The 22,911-nt window shown below is 36.1% G+C and overlaps 1 protein-coding gene across 4 annotated transcripts in view; it reads right to left on the bottom strand.

Moving 5' to 3' along the window:
- The window catches only part of LOC117339569 (uncharacterized protein ZK1073.1-like), a 103,833-nt gene that overhangs the window by 16,657 nt on the left and 64,265 nt on the right, over positions 1 to 22,911 (bottom strand). For all 4 annotated transcript variants that reach the window (XR_004535264.1, XR_004535263.1, XR_004535265.1 and 1 more), the window contains 7 exons: positions 16,855 to 16,917; positions 14,128 to 14,188; positions 12,326 to 12,412; positions 10,395 to 10,472; positions 7,794 to 7,799; positions 2,156 to 2,271; positions 158 to 193 (listed from right to left, as the gene is read on the bottom strand). Coding sequence is in view for 1 of the 4 variants with exons in the window: in XM_033901253.1 (XP_033757144.1) it covers positions 158 to 193; positions 2,156 to 2,271; positions 7,794 to 7,799; positions 10,395 to 10,472; positions 12,326 to 12,412; positions 14,128 to 14,188; positions 16,855 to 16,917 (447 nt within the window). In the remaining 3 variants the exon portion in view is untranslated. The remainder of the gene's footprint in view (positions 1 to 157; positions 194 to 2,155; positions 2,272 to 7,793; positions 7,800 to 10,394; positions 10,473 to 12,325; positions 12,413 to 14,127; positions 14,189 to 16,854; positions 16,918 to 22,911) is intronic.

The following is a 22,911-nucleotide window of genomic DNA, read 5'->3' on the forward strand; positions in this document are numbered from 1 at the left end:
TGTCTGTTTGGGGAACAGCCTTACACATATAAGCATAATGATTAATATGATGGTAAACTGAATCAGTGGTTTGAGAAGTCCTTAATTGACATAGCTGTAACTATGGAGACTGAATATAAAATCTGTATCTGTGAAGAGCATACAACTGGAAACTTACTTGAGACTCGACAGGTGATCAGCAATGTTGGAACGTCTGTAAAAGAAAACAACCTTTGATTATGACAAATAGTCACAACCCTGCAAGTCAATATGTACTAAACATATTCTTAGTTGTAACTAGTCGAGCTATAGAACTCAACCCTCCTAACAATCTCCCTAGAGGTCTATGGAAGTTAGGAGAAGTTAATTAAGGGTTACCAACAATTAGCCGTGCCGACCAATATGGAGGTTAGGAGATGGGTTACTAACAAGCCCTGCAGACCCATATGGAGGTTATAGGAGATGGGTTATTAACAAGCCCTGCAGACCCATATGGAGGTTAGGAGATGGGTTACTAACAAGCCCTGCAGACCCATATGGAGGTTAGGAGATGGGTTACTAACAAGCCCTGCAGACCCATATGGAGGTTATAGGAGATGGGTTACTAACAAGCCCTGCAGACCCATATGGAGGTTAGGAGATGGGTTACTAACAAGCCGTGCCGACCAATATGGAGGTTAGGAGATGGGTTACTAACAAGCCCTGCAGACCCATATGGAGGTTAGGAGATGGGTTACTAACAAGCCCTGCAGACCCATATGGAGGTTATAGGAGATGGGTTACTAACAAGCTCTGCAGACCCATATGGAGGTTATAGGAGATGGGTTACTAACAAGCCCTGCAGACCCATATGGAGGTTATAGGAGATGGGTTACTAACAAGCCCTGCAGACCCATATGGAGGTTATAGGAGATGGGTTACTAACAAGCCCTGCAGACCCATATGGAGGTTATAGGAGATGGGACTAACAAGCCCTGCAGACCCATATGGAGGTTAGGAGATGGGTTACTAACAAGCTCTGCAGACCCATATGGAGGTTATAGGAGATGGGTTACTAACAAGCCCTGCAGACCCATATTGAGGTTGTAGGAGATGGGACTAACAAGCCCTGCAGACCCATATGGAGGTTATGAGATGGGTTACTAACAAGCCCTGCAGACCCATATGGAGGTTATAGGAGATGGGTTACTAACAAGCCCTGCAGACCCATATGGAGGTTATAGGAGATGGGACTAACAAGCCCTGCAGACCCATATGGAGGTTATAGGAGATGGGTACTAACAAGCCCTGCAGACCCATATGGAGGTTAGGAGATGGGTAACTAACAAGCCCTGCAGACCCATATGGAGGTTATAGGAGATGGGACTAACAAGCCCTGCAGACCCATATGGAGGTTATAGGAGATGGGTTACTAACAAGCCCTGCAGACCCATATGGAGGTTATAGGAGATGGGACTAACAAGCCCTGCAGACCCATATGGAGGTTATAGGAGATGGGACTAACAAGCCCTGCAGACCCATATGGAGGTTATAGGAGATGGGACTAACAAGCCCTGCAGACCCATATGGAGGTTATAGGAGATGGGTTACTAACAAGCCCTGCAGACCCATATGGAGGTTAGGAGATGGGTAACTAACAAGCCCTGCAGACCCATATGGAGGTTATAGGAGATGGGTTACTAACAAGCTCTGCAGACCCATATGGAGGTTATAGGAGATGGGACTAACAAGCCCTGCAGACCCATATGGAGGTTATAGGAGATGGGACTAACAAGCCCTGCAGACCCATATGGAGGTTATAGGAGATGGGTTACTAACAAGCTCTGCAGACCCATATGGAGGTTATAGGAGATGGGACTAACAAGCCCTGTAGACCCATATGGAGGTTAGGAGATGGGTTACTAACAAGCCCTGCAGACCCATATGGAGGTTATAGGAGATGGGTTACTAACAAGCTCTGCAGACCCATATGGAGGTTATAGGAGATGGGTTACTAACAAGCTCTGCAGACCCATATGGGGGACTACCATTGACTAGACCATAACAACCTAAACCTATGGCTAGAAGAACATTTGAATAGGAGCATTGTGAGGTATATCGCGTAAACAGTTGACATTCTTTTGTGTTTTCTTCTTTTTTAAACAATCAAGATATACCTGATGATTGCTGCACTTACTTCATGAAAGAATGTACAAATCGCTGCAGATTATGAGGGTTGATCTTTGAGCGCAGTGTATCAAGGAATGTATTCACAATTTTATTGATTTCATCTTTGCTGCTTGCTTTGTCAAACTGAAAAAGAAAAACACAAAATTAATAAACAAAAGCTATTAATAAAATGTGTTGAACTGATGAACTAAATATTCTAATAATTAAAAAAAAAAAAAAAAAAAAACAAGTTTTTCCTACAAGGCTTAATAAAGAATTAGTTATTTGGTTAAATCTATATTTTCATTTTTCAAAATCCAAAACACTTTGAATCGATCATAATGCAGGTGTAAATTACAACAGCTTTAAGTTAATTCAAATTACATAAATAAAAAACATACATTGACAGGCATTTGATTTAAGATTTACTTGTATATACACTTTATTTGCACACATTTTTAAAAGGCGATATAATCAATGACAAAATGAATTTAATTTTGACAAGTGTTGTAATTCAAATTTATTTTGAGATTTAAACGTAATTGAACTCTTTATTAGAATAATTCATCGCCACAGCAGGGTATTGATATGTGACTCAACTGAAATTTCCTTTCCATTGGAACCACATTTTTATATCTCTCATCTTACATCTGATTAAAACAAATTGTTTCATAAAATGTGCTGATACCTTTACAAACAATTAGAACATGAAATCAAAATCTCATAAAACAAACTGCAGCAAAAAATGATAATTTTCATTCTTTAAATCCTTTCAATTTAATAAATATTTTGTAAACATTTTCCCCATAAATGTGATGACAGCAAATCCTGTTACAAAAGCTATCCAAAATTAACAAATGAGTAGAAGTGACACTTTCTATAAAATGAAGTGAATCAATTGTGTTTTTAATTAAATATTCAAGAAGTTTCTACTGATAAGCCAAATTGCTATGTCAAGTGATAAAAGCATCCATGGTTATCCTGTCAGCTGTATAGTGGCTGTTAATAAGAAAAGCTCTGGACTTAATCCTGGTTTAGGTTAGAAAAGCATCAGAGTTAGACAATTCATTAGCTCCTTTTCTGCATATTCTGAAACTACTGTGATCTTGAAATTCAGAAATCCTAGGAGCATGTTCCCAGTAGTTGGTAGTGGTAGAATTCATAGAACTCATCCTTAGCCTTAAAATTTGTGATGCAGTAATTGATCCTAATTTCCTTTTACAACACAATTTTAAAAATTGTATACATAAGTGGCATTCGTATTCCGAATATCTGGAAATGTGTGTGTGGGTGTGATGTACTGTCTGTATGTACTCTAGTAATTAGAAAGAAATGAAGCAGCAACATGGCATTTTGTTCTTGTTGTAAGGCTTCGATTTGTTTCCCTATCTATTATTAGTCTTGGATAATTGGACATTGTTGAAAGTAAGTTGTTGTACATAATGTATTGTACTGTGGATGTAAGATAAAGTGAGTACAGTGATGTTTTATAATAAACAAAGTCCATGACATGGGCTTGCCATTGCAGTTCATATGATGTTATTTTTTATGACAGAAGACACAAATGTTGTGATAGGAGAAAAGTATGTACTGAAGAGTATCAACCAACACCTAGCTATTCTCCTGTGTTTGATGTATGGCAGTTCACTAATGAGGTTGGTGCTCTCCATAAACCTAATTGCTATGGTACTGTCAAAGTCCCTAGCAACAGAATAAGGTTGTCACGACAACACAAGTTAATGATGTAATATCATAACTTCATATAGCGGCTGACATGCACCTGGTCCAATCAACGTAAAAAATCATAATACTCTTATATTTTCATCCACAGAACATAAGTTGTCATAGTAACAAAATCTAGTTCCCAGGATTTGTTCTCTAAGACCATATAATGCATTTCTAAATAAAAGATGAAATAGCGACAAAATTATGGTACATTTCACATTATTTTGTATATGATTATTCTGATTAGAACATTATCTTTTTCTGTATTTCATGAATAAGACAGTAAGTATGATGATGCATGCTTTCTCACCATGAACCCTTATCTAAACTTTTTCTAAAAGAATAGTTCAATCCAAGTCTTCAAGTATCTACTTTCACTTAAAGATTCTATCTAATGATCCAAGTGACACAGTAAACAGTTTTGAAACAAGAGGTCCAGATGGCTTGAATTCTCGCCTGGATATCTTAGTCATGGCAATTTGAATATATACACATGTATATGTATTCTCATTTAAGTTGGCAGACTCATCATTTATACAAAATTGAGAACCCTTCATCAAGGATGCTTCTGGCCAAATTTGGTCAAAATCCACTTAGTCATTCATGACAAGTAGAAAAAATGCTGATGGACAGACAGACAACTTGTCATTCATGACATAAGCTCACCAGTCCTTCAGACCAGGTGAGCTAAAACCTTATCAAATATGATATTTGTAAAGAGCTACAAAGCCAGCCAAACAATTGTTTGTAGAGTTTAATGTGAATGGCAGAATATTCAGAATAATAAATAAACACAAAAAGTTTCAGGACAAGATAGGAATTTTCCTCTAAGTATAAACAAATGAAGTTCCACACCATCCTGTTCAGTGTAGGGGATATGTTCTCTATCTCAACCTCTCAATTCTTAAAACAAATTAGCAATGATATATATATACAGTGGAACTTCGTTAACTCGAAGTCGACGGGACCACGAAAAAACTTTGAGTTATCCGAGTGTTCGAATTAAGCGAGTTATCATTTTTGGTGAAAAGTTTGGTCAATATTTGATATTATATAATCATTATAACTCCGCTCTGTCGCTCATCAGTTTAGTGTGAAGACTGGTCAATACATATAAATATATATGTAATGTTTCGTTATGTCACTTGTAATTTGGTGTAGTTTTTCCGATATACAGTCACGATAAAGTTACTGTGACTGAGTTGACGTTTTATCCGATTTAATACACAGCACTGACCGTTACAGTTGTACTCTGAACACCTCGGCAGTAATTACGCTATTGTTTCAGCAGTTTAAAGATTTAATAGGCGCCGGTGACCGTTTCATTTCTACACCTACAAAAACATCAGCCGGGTAGATCTACCTGTGTGTCAGAGATTAGTTCCGCTTGAGCGAGCGGGTAGATAAGTTGTTGACTATCGTGTGTACTAATATCGGCGACCGCCTTAGGAAATTACCTGATGTAAGTAAAGCAGTACTTTTTATCACCAAGACTTGTTGTAATAAGATTCAACCGACAATTTCTTTTATGAATTTATGAAACACTTATAATAGCATGTAGTGCCGATATGTTCAGTATTACAAACGGAATTTAGCTCTTAAAAAATGTCGGCGTTTACCACCGATCAACGAAAATCATACTTCGAGTTATTCGTTCATTTCAAATAGGATTTTTATTGTTGGGACCAAATTTTCACTTCGTATTATCAGAGTTTTTCGAGTTATCCGAGTTCGAGTTTTCCGAGTTTTTTTTACTAAGATAAAGAGAGAATTCGGCCGGGACCGACGATGTACTTCGAGTTAAGCGGGGTATTCGAGTTATCCGAGTTGGAGTTAAGGAAGTTCCACTGTATATATATATAAATTGTAAAAGCAAAAATCTCATTTACATTATTGTATGTCCCACCTGCAAAGAATTCTACATTGGCCAAACTGGAAATGCACTTAGTGAGAGAGTCTGAGTACATAAGCAACAGATACGCTCGCCGGAAACCCGCCAAATTCCACTGAGTGCACACCTGGATACTGTTGGCAAGGGAGCATTTAACAGATTCCGATTTTATCAGATGGGGAAACACCGGCATCGCCAATAGACTTTGTAAAGAGAAACTGTTTGTCAAACTATTTAAACCAATACTAAACAGTCACTAGATAGTGACACCTTCAATTATACCGTTACCTCCCGTGCGGTAAATTGTCTATGACGTCACAAATAGATGACGTCATAATGTAACTAAGCAAGAATAAACAAATCGCCTGAAGATGGCCAGCAAGGCCTGAAAACGTTAGCGAAAATGCCGTGTTGATTTCATTATTTCTACTATTTACAGAATGCACAACGTCCTTTAAATGTTCATATATATATAACTTAGCAACACAAATGACGAAGGAAGACAACTTTTTGACTCGTGCCCTGACCGGGCCTCGAACTCACGATCTACGGCACCCAATCGCCTAGCCAGAAATACCTGCAGCTTATACCGCTGTGCCACATCTGCGTTCTTATAAAAGAACGTTTCAATGGCGCATATATATATATACATGTATATTTGGATATTCTGTGATTTTTTCCAAAGCTCAAAGAAGTCGAAAATTCCCAAACATATAGGAAGACATCTTTATGGTGCAGAATCTTAAATGGTGACGGTGCTGTGCAAATCGAAAACATGGAGATTTCTTATCTTTGTGACATCACAATCTTTTGGCTGAACATAAAACATTTTTGTTTTGTGATCAAGTTTCCTGTGAATCCATGTTTCTAGTGGTGTGCAGCATGTGTAGTGGAATTTATTGGTGTAGAAAAAGGTTCTATTGAAAATGTGCTTGGGGAATATCTTCCCACGTACATGAGAGTTAATTTGTGCTATGAATTTAAAATGTTCAGGCAAGAAGATTTTGAAAATGAAAAAGAAAGAAAATTGATTGGGAAACCACTAAGATAATATGCAGAAAAAATACTTTTCCTACATTCATTAATTTACAAGTGTAATAAGTACCATATATCTAACAGAAAACACAAACGTTTTTAAAACATTTTCCTCACTTTATAATATACAAGCTAGGTGAATCTAAAGGCTGTAAAGGACAAATAAGTGAACAGATTGTATAGAACAATATAATTTCTGGTTATACATAGACATTTCAGGTTAGTAAATCTCCCTATTGTCAGAAGATAGTAAGTTTTAATAGGCAAATATTCAGCAAATAGCTGATGAAAAAATCTTATGCAAGTTTATCTAAGTCTAACACAAATTCTTTCTAACAAATTATGTTTCCTTCATTCACCATTTATCTACGTTTCAAATGTGTCTAATCAACTTTACAGCCCAATTCATTTTAATCTCCGAGTCTAAGTTCCTCTGGAAGCTACATTTTATTTCGGCCATTTTAAATTACATACTAGATTATGGTAATTATTACAGGAAAGAAAAAGTTCTTTGTACTGTCTATATAATTATGTTAAATATTCCTTGAAATCCTGTCTATATAATTATGTTTAAAATTCCTTGAAATCATTCAGACACTGGTTTCTTATCTGACTATCTCCCTTGGTTCCTGAATTACCTCCCTTTATCCTTGATCTGTTAATATGGAATTTCAGTTAGCCTTAAATATTTGCTCTTCAGAAAAAAAAAGAAACGAAAAAAAAATCTGCTTGAAACTTGTGAACCATTGATTTTTATTTGCATCCCCCTGGTGATTTAATCATTTTCACTGGTCTATTACTGATATCTGCCATATATATAAGATTGATTTGTCTATCTACAGGAACATTGCTACAAAAATACATGTATCTTTACAATTAATGTTATACACATATAATCTTATACATATATGTATGTGTAAAAGTGAGGTCTTAAATAAAATTAAAATAAAAACAATCTAAAACGCAAAATGAGTTAGTATATTAGATAAAAAAAAATTCCAAACCAGAAACTCACCACTTCCTGGAAACAGCAGATACCAAGGAAACAGATAATGTATTATGCAGACTTAATAAAGCCAAGGTAACAACAGCAAATATTGGATAATAGCATTCCATATTATTATTGTATGGAATAGAATATTATTAGGTAGATAATCTGATGTCTATCTCATCTAAATATCGATCAATGCTGGAAAAAAAAAAGATAAATAAGTAAAGGGACTGCCTCCCTTTGACCGTATTCTTATACTTAAAAATACTGACAAAAATTGTATGCCATCTAATTACAGACTGATTACTTTGCTTTCGTCATTTTAAATATTGACCAAGTTTTAGAACGAGTCAGACATATTTGACGAGCAGAAAGAATCAAATGGCAGCACACAAAGCTAATTGTAGTTATTACTCAACGTCTCTTTCTCTCGGCACATTATAACTAAAGCATGTAATAGCGCAAGGAGGGACAGACAGTCCCAATCTATAATATTAAGGAAGCGCTAAGGACGTAGGAAGGAAATAGAAGAATCATTTAAAGGAGGATGACTAAAGATTCTACACCAAGTAAATGTGGGGTGGTCTCGTTCTTGTAAGATCTAGGTACATGTAATAGCAAGGTCAGTGCAGATCTTCATTTTATCAGAAAAGTCACCTACAGATCGAAGTCCAGCACAGTCACAGGACTTCAAAAATACAACTAAAAATCCTTAAATAATCTCAAAACTCATCTACATTTAAAGTTTCCATTTTCTAATAATTGTTTATGGCATGAATGTTTCATTAATTAAAAAAAAATCCTGGTTATCATTAATATCTAAGACATCACATTGTCTTATAGCTGCCTGTAGAAGGACGAGACAAAATAACAGTCTACAGTGTATAATTCTACCTTATTTGTGGAATATCTACAATTTCTACACTTTCTGTTCAGCTGACTGTAATCACATAAGAATACTATCAACAGAAGTATACATATAACAAGAAAATATGAGGCTATGATCAGAATAAAAGAAAGTTTCAAATTAGTGAAAGATGTTCCACAATAAAGGTCAAATATACAACATGTTAAAGCCACATACTCCCAAACAACCTAAAATTCTAGTCGCACACATGTATTAATGGCAATCCAAGATGCTCATTCATGCTCTCCAAACAGTATAATGACCAATGGCCTGGACGCTTGACCGGGGGAGTCCTTGAGACATCAGTGTATAAAAATAACTCGCCGCATTTATATTCATCGCAAGATTTGTCACGGAGCCGAGAACGAGCTACAACAACGTGCGCCGCACATACCCTACACACATGGTCGTTGTTTACATATCGAGCATATGTAATCTTTGCCTAATAATGCTTTCATTTAAACATATTAACAGAATATTCTTGTAATAACTGAACAAAATAAACATAGTTTACATTTAAATACTTAATTTTAAAATATAGCAATATGCATACAACAATACAATGATACAATTTTAGATCGGTGAAGTTGACATGTTCAAAAGCTAACCAGCAATCCAATAGACGTCTGGCAAAATCAGAATTCAAGTCTATTCCCTTTTCTTTTCGCTAAGTTCCAACGAATCATTTCCTTTCCTAAGGAAATACTCGGGTTTTGCCGATTCCACTCACTTTTGCGTCTTTTTTTTTAAAGCAGAATCTGTCTGCATTTTCGCAGGTTCACACTTTCGGCGTTCCCCCATTTTGTATGCACTCTAAAAGCCGCCGTTGCATTGTGGGACTAATTTTCAGAGAAACTTGGTCCGCCAGCTACAGTTATTATTTTTGGGAATTCCCCGTATACTTTCATAAATACACATTTTCTTTCAGTTTCTGATTCACGATAATCTGTTAGGTATGTATCAAGTGCGAAAATTGTAAAAAGCTCAAAATGTAAACATTGATATGTTTCTTCAGGAGTATGTGGCTTTAAAGGAAACCGAATCATAACAGATATGTCATATACAACACAGTGATACAAATCATAACAGATATGTCATATACAACACAGTGAGGAAACCAAATCATAACAGATATGTCATATACAACACAGTGAGGAAACCAAATCATAACAGATATGTCATATACAACACAATGCAAAATACCAGAGTTTCTCAATGAATTTTGATAAAAAAAAAATCCTGTCTGCCCTGAATTTAAGCTACATGTGGCCAAAATGTTGTACAGAGAATCTCTGATATCAATTTAAATATGGTTCAACAACATAAATAATATTAACATACATATATACTGTTATTGTACGAATTTAGTCAGACATTGGTTAAAATAATTGATATAATTTTATAGATTACAACACAATGAATTACAAAAAATGAATATTCACTGGTATCATTTTTTGTTCATGCAGTGATACCATCAACAGAAATATTGCCAAAGGGAATAAATACTGATAAATTAATATAGCCACATTCAACCACAACAGAGTGTAAATAGAAGACGGTCGAGTTAACATGCGAAACTGTTCAAATTCTAAAATGAAAGTCAAAGCATCAAGACAGGTCAGCAACACATTATGGTATTAATGCTGGTACCCGGAGACTGACACAATATCGCCCAATAGATTCATAAACACAAGTACTTAAAGTGTGAAGATACTGACCGATCCAAAGCGGTGAAGGACGAGGTAGGTTTCAGCTGTAGGGTTCATGCCTACATGGTCAAGCTTCCAGGAAATGAACTACAACAAGTGATAAAATAGTCCAATTATTGAGCAACAAAGCAACTTTATTTATATAAGATAGAGAGTATTCAGTTTTTATCCCAGTATCATATGCACAATCTTCATTTTCATAGAAACTTAATTTGACAATAGTAGATAAGTCCTGATAATACAAGAGACCTAAGAATTCATCATTTTGGTAACAGTGTGAAAATCAGATTTCTCTTTGGTGTACGGTTTGGACTAGTACTATTTATAGATTGAAGCTTATCCTATACCTTTTATTACAGACTATAGCACCCCACAGTAAGTGACCAGTCCCCATCGTGTGCCTTCCCAATGACAATATAAGGTAACTTTGATGGTGTGTGGTTGTTTATATTTTAATGATGTTGCCACTTTGGTTGCTGTTGATGGAAACAAATGCTCTATAACATATTATTATTGGACAATAATTTGATACATTACAAAATGATTGGCCAGTAGTTGTTCACCATTTTGTAACGGGAAGTGATTTTGTGAGTTATGTACCTTTGTTTGAGAGTTGTTTCCCTTAGTAGAAGTATTTATTTGTGTATGTATTAGAGTATTTTGTTGAATTATAGTTTAATTATTAATTGTGAGTGTGAATATATGTGTTCAGAATGTAAAATGTATGTAGTATTAGAGTATGTATATAGTTTGGGAATGTGTGCGTGTAACTATGATTGTGTATTTTATATTGGAGACAGTGTCAATAATATATGTGCACCATTGTGAATGGAAAAGGGTGCTAGTTTATATGTGTGAATGTAGTGAGTATGTGTGGGAAGTTGTATGAAGATATAGAAGCCATTGGCTGGTATCTCTATGCAAGTTGGTTGTCTACTTCCCTTCTATTCTTTCCTTTCTACACTTTCCTTACACTAATTAACAAGCCGTTGGCTGGTTACTTTCGTTCAGTCTGTCAGTCTATGTTTTGCGGTAATAGCTGCTTTGTGTATGATAGTGTGGAAGATGGTTTTATTCTGTGGTGCTGTAAATAGTTATGGTTACTAGTTGTTTTATATTGCCAATGATCGATTATTGAATAAATGTAGGACCTGTATCTAGTTGTTGTGTGTCTTATATATTCAAAGCAAGGTACTATTAAGTATAATTAAGAACCTGGGTTGAAGGTGAATTTGAACCGTTACAATTTTACCAGTTATATATGTATGGATGTTAATTAATGTACCAGTGTATTGAGCCTGTGTGGTCACCTGAAGAAAATAACATAAACATGACTGAATGGTCATCCAAATGCCCAGACATGGCTAGGGCTAAAGCATGACTTAGAAACTATATATCAAGGAACATTCAAACATGTGATCAGCTATTTGCTGAAATTCATCAGCTATATGGCAAAACATCTTGGAACAATATGTAAGGAAATTGTACGAGTCCAACAAGCACTACTGATGGAAGTTACAAGTGCTAATGGTAATTTGACCAAATGAGGCACCCTGTTGCATAATGTATGTGTTTCATCATTGGTGTGTTGTTTATTTGTGTTTTCTTAACCGTTTAAGAGTTAATTATACTGAGTTGAGTGAAATGTTTTTATTGCCTCTAAGAGACGAGTTTTGAAACTACGGTTGCCAACAATGCCCATTTTTAAAATGATGAACACTTACATCCCTTGAATGTGTAGCTGATGGATTAGTTTACTTGAGAACAAAATAAATTTATCTGTGTTGCATTGACCTAAAAAATTAAATTATTTCTAAATACAATGCATCATCCTGACAACAGAGATTGCTTTTTATATGTTCAAACAATAATATCAACATGTATTTTCTGTTGATCAAAATGACAATACGTTGCTGGGTTAAATGGTAACAAGAGATGACCTTGTCCTTGATTGACTCCATGAAACCAGCCGTTGTTCCAGTACAGTGAATCAGACACACTCCAAGGCATCGGTCAGGCTGGGCCATCTGTTAACAAATATTAATGTACAGTATATACCAAGTGAACGACGCTCTGAGGAGAAGATATCTGTCACATTTAGCAGGAGTATAAACTATGCATGGACCAACTGAAGCGACCAACATGAGAAAGATCACGTTACTATATAATCATATTAATGATTTATTTCTGTTTTATCACAATTAAATACTAGCAACTCAACAAGAGGCCCAAGGGCCTTAAAGGTCATCTGACTTTCGTCTTTAAATTTAAGCAATTTTGCTTTAAATATAAAATATAGTAAACTAGAACTTTGAACAATAGGTTAAAAACATTGACACATCGAGATATCGAAATGATCTGACTTAATTCATTGCTTGTCTAATAAGCAATCTTGTATTGATCTTTCGTGTGTTGGTAAATTAAAAGCCAGGTCGGTTCTGCTTCACTTAAGTTACAAATTACAGCAAAGTTCCCCTTTTGGGACCCTGTCCCTGTGTCCCAAGGTGTCAGACCTACCTTATTTATACAAAAAATCATTTCCCTCTCCCAATGATGTTTCACATCAAATTTGCTTGTAATCCAACCATGAGTTAAGGAGGAGTAGAGTTTAAAACCAAAAATTCACTGAAGTTCCCCTTTTTTTGGCCCCGCCCCTCTGTCCCCGGGGGTCACACCAGCCTGTCATTTATATAAAATATGATTGTCCTTCCCCTAAGATGTTTCACACCAAATTTGGTTGTAATCCAACCAAGGTTTAAAGTAGGAGTAGAGTTTTAAAGCAAAATTTCTATTTGGAGCCTCACCCCACTGGCCCCAGGAATTATACCAGCCTCATTTATTATACAGTTGTTTCAGTTCATCAGGTTCATCCCAACACTGATGGGGGAAGGTATTGACTGTTGACTGATATGAGGCATGAAACAACTGTTTTGTTACCTGAATATTTCATAAGGCTGAGGAATGCGTACAAATTCTTCAGTAAACTGTTAATTCTGCTTTGGTGTATTTTCAAACTCCAAAGCTGACACTCCTTTGGCCTCACAGTACACTGTACCTATTCCTACAGACCCTTTTATGACATTCTTTGTGGAAGCTGAATCCCTGCTTATAATTAGACAAAACACATCCTGGTCGGAGATTTTTTCTAACAATTCTGACTTTGGATTAGTTGCCATCACTTATCGTTTCTATGGAAACTGTTTACCAAGCACGATCAGAGAAACACTTCTTTGTAATCATTTAAATGTTTGGTAACATGCGGATGTTCCTCGCCGGTCAACAGTCAAAAATGTTCTCCACACAAACTTTGGTTGTGATCCACTCAAGGTTTATGAAAGAGTAGCGTTTTAAAGCGAAATCTCAGCAATTAAAGTGGCCCTTTTGGAGCCGTGACCCACTGGCCCCAGGGATCACAACAGCCTCATTTAATATGATTGTTCTCCCCTAATGATGTTTCACACCAAAGTTGGATGTAATTCATCCAAAGGTTAATAATGGTTTTAAAGCAAAATATTTCACACCATTTGGTAGTAATCCACTTTGGGGTTAAGGAGGAGTAGCATTTTGTATTAGCATTAAGGGGTAGATGCCACAAGATGCACAGTGGATGACGATGAACAGAGCACAATGGCTATATAAGGTCATCCTGACCTTTGGATCAGATGACCTAAACACTAACATGGCTTGTCTCAAGACTGATGACCTTTGTATATTTCTATGGATTTTTCTTTCAGAAACTTACAGCAAATCGGGCCACAATATTTGCTCCAGCTCCTTCTCCTAGGCCTAACACCTGCTTCACACTGCAAAACAAAATATTACAATAAGTAAAGCAACTTTCTTTACCCCAGGATTTCATCCTGAGGTAATGTTTGGAATAAAATACCTGAAGACAACCATTCTTTACCCCAGAAATCATACGGAGATTTGGGATATAACACCTGTAGACCAGCATTCTTTACCCATGGATTTCATACCGAGGTTTGGGATATAACACCTGTAGACCAGCATTCTTTACCCATGGATTTTGTCCTGAGATTTGGGATATAACACCTGTAGACCAGCATTCTTTACCCATGGATTTCATACCGAGGTTTGGGATATTACATCTGTAGACCAGCATTCTTTACCCATGGATTTCATACCGAGGTTTGGGATATAACACCTGTAGACCAGCATTCTTTACCCATGGAATTCATACTGAGATTTGGGATATTACACCTGTAGACCAGCATTCTTTACCCATGGATTTCATACCGAGGTTTGGGATATAACACCTGTAGACCAGCATTCTTTACCCATGGATTTCATACCGAGGTTTGGGATATAACACCTGTAGACCAGCATTCTTTACCCATGGAATTCATACTGAGATTTGGGATATTACACCTGTAGACCAGCATTCTTTACCCATGGATTTCATCCCGACGTTTGGGATATAACACCTGTAACCAACTTTCCCAGAATTTCATCCGGAGGTTCGGGATATATCACCTATAGACCAGCATTCTTTACCCATGGATTTTGTCCTGACATTTGGGATATAACACCTGTAGACCAGCATTCTTTACCCATGGATTTCATACTGAGGTTTGGGATATTACATCTGTAGACCAGCATTCTTTACCCTTTTAAAGAAACCTCAACTCCAATTCCAGAGAAATAATCATTGATAATCAAAGCTCAGTAAAAACCATTAATTTTCACAAATAATGTTAAGAGATAATCTATTCATGTTTTTAGTACCACATCTATATTGATAGAAAGAGTGCAGTATAGAGAAATAGGTAACATTTTCTATTTATAGATTAAGTGAAACAGAATTTGCAATCAGGCCCCAAGGGTGTAGACTAAGGTACCAGTATCGAAGAACTTAAGAATTACCCGAAGTTTCATCAAAATCTGATTAAGAATGATAAGAAAGGTGGAGGAATAGAAACATTTATTATCTATATTAACAATGAACAAGAAAACACAAAAGTACTTGATTAGAACAATATATGCCTGACAAATGCTTAGTCACATACCTACACTATCCTTAAAATAATAAAAGTTACCAAACTTTTATGAGGTTTCATGTCAATTGATCATGAGCTTTTTAAACAAGAGGCCCACAGGTATTTTCGGTTACTTGAGTAATGATGTATACAAACAGATGACATTTTGCATTTAAACTAAGATTTAACACAATTCTCACAACTCTGACCTTGAAAAGAAATCACGGTTGTTTGTCCATTTGAACAAACTTGTAGTCATTCATGATTACATGCTAATTGACTAATGTCATGACCCTAGGCCACTTGGTTATTAAGAAATTGTGTAAAGAACACATTTGACCCCTGTGATCTTGAAAGTTGGTCAAGGTCATTCATTTAAATAATTTTGGTATCCTTTCATCCTAACATGCTACAGTCCAAATAGCATGACCCTGGGCCTCTTGGTTATTTTATAAGAAGAAGTCAAATATGTAACTTTTTTATGGATGAAAGAGACACTGCAGTACGACAATGGACAAAAGGTGATTAGAATAGGTCACTTGAGACTTGGAAAACTACAGAACATGGTAAACCAATATAAACTTGAGAAAGATCCATTTTTGAAAAAAAGCAATAACAAACTTGAATAGTCAAAATTCAAAATGGACACCTGTTTGCCATTTTTCTTTTCCATCAGTCTCAAAATTGTGCATGCTCAGCTTTGAAGATTATAGCCTATTTGACCCATGTGACCTTCAATGAAGATCAAGGTCATTTATTTGAACAAACTTTGTAGCCCTTCACCCCAGCATGCTATTGGCCCAATATCAAGTCCCTGGGCCTCTTGGTTATTGAGAAGAAGTCGTTTGAAGATTATAGCCTATTTGACCCATGTGACCTTGAATGAAGGTCAAGAACATTTATTTGAACAAACTTTTTAGCCCTTCACCCCAGCATGCTATTGGCCCAATATCAAGTCCCTGGGCCTCTTGGTTATTGAGAAGAAGTCGTTTGAAGATTATAGCCTATTTGACCCATGTGACCTTGAATGAAGGTCAAGGTCATTTATTTGAACAAACTTTGTAGCCCTTCACCCCAGCATGCTATTGGCCCAATATCAAGTCCTTGGACCTCTTGGTTATTGAGAAGAAGTCGTTTGAAGATTATAGCCTATTTGACCCATGTGACCTTGAATGAAGGTCAAGGTCATTTATTTGAACAAACTTTGTAGCCCTTCACCCCAGCATGCTACAGGCCCAATATCAAGTCCCTGGGCCTCTTGGTTATTGAGAAGAAGTCGTTTGAATGAAAAAGTTGACGCCGGACGGACGGACGGACGACGGACGCCGCACCACGGCATAAGCTCACTTGCCCTTCGGGCAGGTGAGCTAAAAATGGAGCCCATTATGTTTCCACTTTCCACTCCTTGAAATATGTTACGTCAGAGAAAAAGCTGTCATGAAGTGTAGCCATACTGCAGGTTGGTTACATACCCCAGCTGGTCTAGGACACACACCAGATCCTCGCCCAGACTCTGCATGCTCGGAAACTTGTAACTGTAAGTACATAATAAATTAATATTATTACATGGGACTTATGTTACAAATGTGGTGGTGTAACATCACCTTACCCCTGTAGCAGCTTATTAGTGTTAATGAGGGTGTTTCCATTAATCCTGACAAAAAACTCACTGGTTTAGAAATTACCTTAATCATACCCACAGTTGTTCAAACCTGATGCTGACGAGTCTAATGACATATGTTTTCACAAATATTCTTTTTAGATATTTCCAAAGAAATGTTAATTTTTAGCTTAAACTTATTCAGATTAAAAAATTATCCTCTGCAATGAGCAAAATTTCCCATTTAAAATTTGAAAGATATGTGTCAAAGTATCTTAAGGGCATTTTAGACTTTGGTATCAACCACACAGCCCGTATTAAAACTGGAATGAAATTGATGGCATTTGTAGTATATCAAGTTTAAAAGCTTCTCACTGTTAAAAATGCTAATGCTAGTTGAATTTTTCAATGTATAACATGGCGATAGTTTAAATTACTCTAGGTGACATTAGTTAAGCCATAAACTATTTTCATTTGGCATTATTAATAATGATTCAATTAAGTAGTTCTCACAAATACCAACTCTGTGAGGTCAATACCAAATATATCTAATATATTGTTGAATATTTAATCTAATATCATATATATTTAATTGAGCTGAAACATGTTTTTACAATATATGCTTACCGTATTTGACCTAATAAGGGCGCAGGGCACGGGTAATTGACAGTGGGGGCGCCCTTATTAAGATTAGTTATTCTGAAGTTTTATGAAACAGACTATACCTTATAGCAGAATACCCAAGGTTGTGGAAACGGTAAAATATTCAGTCATAAAAATATTCCAGATGAAGATATCTATTCATTATCATATATTAAGCTTAAACATCACTTGAATACTCCTGTAAACTTGTAAACCATGCCAGATGATCTTTAGACCAGAGAACGTGTGTTCCACCATTTATGTTCAAATGGAACTCTTTTGTGTTCTATTTATAGAAACAGGTGATTTCCCAGATCATATTAGACATCGTTTTCTTTGACATAATAATTGATTTACAATGTCTTTTACTAGCTTTCTGCTCTGAACAAAAGTTATTTATCAACAAGAATGAAGTCTTTACTTTATCTTCAAATAAAGACGGTAAGTTATTATTTGTATGTGTGTTTAGTTTTGGGTGCTCTTTGCACTGACATGTCATCTGTAGACTGTAGGAATACACAAAATGTGGCGAAAACATGTGTTCCAGTTACTTAATTTGCTGAAGAAAATTGAACACATAAAGTAGCAAAATATTTCACATGAATTATTACTTTTGAACACCATTTTGACACTCAGTCAAAGATTTATTTCCTTGAAAAAAGGTAGGGGCGCCCTTATTAGGGCAGGCGCCCTTATTAGGTCAAATACGGTATCTAATGAGTAAAAGAGCCATCTTCAAGGAAAGCTGATATCCAATGTTGTAATTAATTATCATGTCAAAATAAACTAAACTTTGTAACAACAAATGTCACTATGGCATTCCTATGTCTATATACATGTCATATGGATGTGCTAGAGTTATAGTAGTCCTGCCATACAATTTCATATATAACATGGTAACATCCAAACTTAATACAGAGACAGACAGTAATTCAAATCCATTCTGTTGTGTTTTTCTATTATGAAAATATTCTACGTTGATACATTGTACCACCTGGTAAACACAGATTGGAATACAGATATATATAAACTCGTGCTGAAAACAAGTTTTAGATTTCTAACAGCAGAATCTGTAAAAACAGGGGAGTTAATAGGATGACAGAACGGTCAGACGTACCAGTTGGTGTCTCATTGCTACACTGTATAATGTGTAGTAGAGTGAACATGTATCAGACAGTCAATGATTACCGTATACTTCATGCTAGTCATTGGTATGTGCTATAATTTGGCAAATTACATCGTGATGTCTAACGCACAAGACAGCTAATAGCCGATATTGTTCAGGAAAAAAACATTTCCATGGAAACTGAAATAAGAGTGAAGCTACTATATATATAAAGTCCTTCCTGTGTCTGTTGTCACTATGTGACTGAAGTAGTTCTTGTATTGGATAAGAATCAAATCCTGGTAGACTAAATGCATGCCGGTTGGGACATCCAAATAAAAGTAGACTTGGCCCTCTCCCAGAAGCAGCTCAGTCTAAAGTAACAAAATCAAAAGACTGGGCAAGCAGGCAATATGCTATCAAAACCAGATCCTTTATAAGTCACCTTTCAGTAATTACATTCTTAGGTCTGAAAATTGGCAGTTCATTTGGACACTATCTATTGCCAAACACATATAGGGTATACAACAGGTCTTCATATGGACTGGTCCAATTGGATTGCAATTACAGGCAGTCATGACCCAGATTTTGTTAAGATGTAGCATGCAGTGAAGTAGAAGATGGTTGGTGTATATGTATCTGATCAATTCTGTATGGAATCTGATCATGTGTACTGTTTACTAGTCCCCCAAACAGCATCCATAGTGACTGTATTACTTCTTCAGTATAACATCAGTAATTATCAGTAACCATACAAATATAACATATTTCATGACTGTGAAAGAATGCCTATATCTTTAACAAGAAACTTTTCAATTTGCACCTGGTTTCATTTTTGAAGCATAAATAGAGAGAAAAAATCAGCAAGAAAAGTGCAGGAATCAATAGCTAAATATTTGATGACATATCTTTGAGGTTATGATTGACAAGACATCAATATTTTGAATGGGTGCTCAGCACAATATCTCCTGTCTGGTCTTGCCTTATTGTTCCATAACTGTTGTCAGAAGACTATTTTTCAAAAACTGCAATGTATATTGCAAAAGTGCAGCAAAATAACCCCTTATTCTATCTTCTTTAGTTTCGTTTGGATCTGAACAAAAAAATTGGTGGATTTCATGGGTTGAATAGAAATTAATAGAAAGCACCATTCTGAATGGTCAAAACCAAAAAAATATATCACATCACTAGTGATGATATGAGCTTTTTCAAGACGATAGTTTCTGACATTTCATATTAAACAAGAGGCCTATAGGCCTAAACGCTCACCTGCTGTGATTATAGCCCCATATCATTTTTTTACATCCCCCTACGAACCAACTAGAGGCTGATAGCTGCATTGCCGGTGGGCAGTATATTACCAAGGGTCTATTTCAAAGAATGTAAGGTTAAAATTTCTGGAGAATGTGATTCTGGAGATGGCAAAAAAATGGTGGATATCTTGAATGATGTAGTTATTTCAAACACTATGGAAATCCATCTGTGTACGATGCTGATCATCCACAGGAAGCTTCAACAAAATTCATCAAGTTTTTGTTTTCATCATTTTCATCATTATCAAAATGTCGAATGGCATGTTTGCAATATCTCGATATACATATACATATTAAGTTGAAGAAGTAATGGCATTACAGTATATTGTCAACTTATTGAGGCAATTTAGACAAAATAAATGCCTAATATAATTATTGAAAAAGTAGGTAACAGTGACCTAATTTTGCAATATCAGTTATCGGCATGCATTTATCCTAGATGTGCATTTCTGTTGCCCTAATATAATTATTGAAAAAGGTCACAGTGACCTAATTTTGCCATATTAGCTATCGGCATGTCTTCTCATCCTAGATGTCCATTTCTGTTGCCCTAATATAATTATTGAAAAAGTAGGTCTCGATCGGTGACCTAATTTTGCAATATTTGCTATTGGCATGCCTTCTCATCCTAGATGTCCATCTCTATTGCCCTACTATAATAATTGAAAAAAGTAGGTCACAGTGACCTAATTTTGCAATATTTGTTATCAACATGACTCTCTCATCTTAAGTGTCCATTTCTATTGCCCTAATATAATAACTGAAAAAGTAGGTCACAGTGACCTAATTTTGCAATATTTGCTATCAGCTTCCTTTCTCATCTTATATGTCCATTTCTATTGCCCTATCATAATTACTGAAAAAGTAGGTCACAGTGACCTAATTTTGCAATATTAGTTATCGGCATGCCTTTCTCATCCTAGGTGTCCATTTCTATTGCCCTAACATAGTTACTGAAAAAGTAGGTCACAGTGACCTAATTTTGCAATATTTGTTATCGACATGCCTCTCCAATCTTAAGTGTCCATTTCTATTGCCCAAATATAATAACTGAAAACGTAGGTCGGAGTGACCTAATTTTGCAATATTTGCTATCGACATTCCTTTCTCATCTTAGATGTCCATTTCTATTGTCCTATCATAATTACTGAAAAAGTAGGTCACAGTGACCTAATTTTGCAATATTTGCTATTGGCATGCCTTTCTCATCTTATATGTCCATTTCTATTGCCCTATCATAATTACATAAAAAGTAGGTCACAGTGACCTAATTTTGCAATATTAGTTATCGGCATGCCTTTCTAGAGTTTATACTGACTAGGAGATAAGTTCTGTATCTGACTGGACGGTCGAGGAGTTTATACTGACTAGGAGATAAGTTCTGTATCTGACTGGACGGTCTAGGAGTTTATACTGACTAGGAGATAAGTTCTGTATCTGACTGGACGGTCTAGGAGTTTATACTGACTAGGAGATAAGTTCTGTATCTGACTGGACGGTCTAGGAGTTTATACTGACTAGGAGATGAAGTTCTGTATCTGACTGGACGGTCTAGGAGTTTATACTGACTAGGAGATGAAGTTCTGTATCTGACTGGACGGTCTAGGAGTTGATACTGACTAGGAGATAAGTTCTGTATCTGACTTGACGGTCTAGGAGTTTATACTGACTAGGAGATAAGTTCTGTATCTGACCGGACGGTCTAGGAGTTTATACTGACTAGGAGATAAATTCTGTATCTGACCGGACGGTCTAGGAGTTTATACTGACTAGGAGATAAATTCTGTATCTGACTGGACAGTCTAGGAGTTTATACTGACTAGGAGATAAGTTCTGTATCTGACTGGACGGTCTAGGAGTTTATACTGACTAGGAGATAAGTTCTGTATGTGACTGGATGGTCTAGGAGTTGATACTGACTAGGAGATAAGTTCTGTATGTGACTGGATGGTCTAGGAGTTTATAATGACTAGGAGATAAGTTCTGTATCTGACTGGACAGTCTAGGAGTTTATACTGACTAAGGAGATAAGTTCTGTATCTGACTGGACGGTCTAGGAGTTTATACTGACTAGGAGATAAGTTCTGTATCTGACTGGACGGTCTAGGAGTTTATACTGACTAAGGAGATAAGTTCTGTATCTGACTGGACGGTCTAGGAGTTTATACTGACTAGGAGATAAGTTCTGTATCTGACTGGACGGTCTAGGAGTTTATACTGACTAAGAGATAAGTTCTGTATCTGACTGGACGGTCTAGGAGTTTATACTGACTAGGAGATAAGTTCTGTATCTGACTGGACGGTCTAGGAGTTTATACTGACTAGGAGATAAGTTCTGTATCTCAGATAGCGTACTTTGGAATATTTTGGATGGGGTTATATTTTGGTTTATTTGGCACCTGGGGTGAATGAGCCGAAATTAAACACGAAAATTTCACAAAAAAATTCATTGGAACAATATCCGGATTTCAGGAGCCGTCTTTCCATTCATAAATACATACCAATTACTAGCTACCGCGATCTATGTTGATGTGTGTTGAAATATTTTTTTTTTTTTTATATAAAAACCTGTCAATACAGGAATGTTTTCATCTAAATAAGTCAAAAATTCATTCACGTTTTTATATTGATTGTTGTATTAGCTGTGTTCAAGGACAAGTCGTGTCTTGATCGATCAATTAACTTCTCTACAAAGCAATGACTGGTTTCCCGTGCAACCAAGTGAAACAAAAAACCAAAAAGGCTTATACTGATAAAATACCTATTCAAACAAAAGCTATATCTCAGGTAGGTGATCAAATCCTGCCATTTAGCTACAGAGCTTTTAATACCTGTGTACGTGTCCATACGACATGGCTTCTAAATATGT

Source organism: Pecten maximus, chromosome 12, assembly GCF_902652985.1.
Source record: "Pecten maximus chromosome 12, xPecMax1.1, whole genome shotgun sequence".
Classification (NCBI taxonomy): domain Eukaryota; kingdom Metazoa; phylum Mollusca; class Bivalvia; order Pectinida; family Pectinidae; genus Pecten; species Pecten maximus.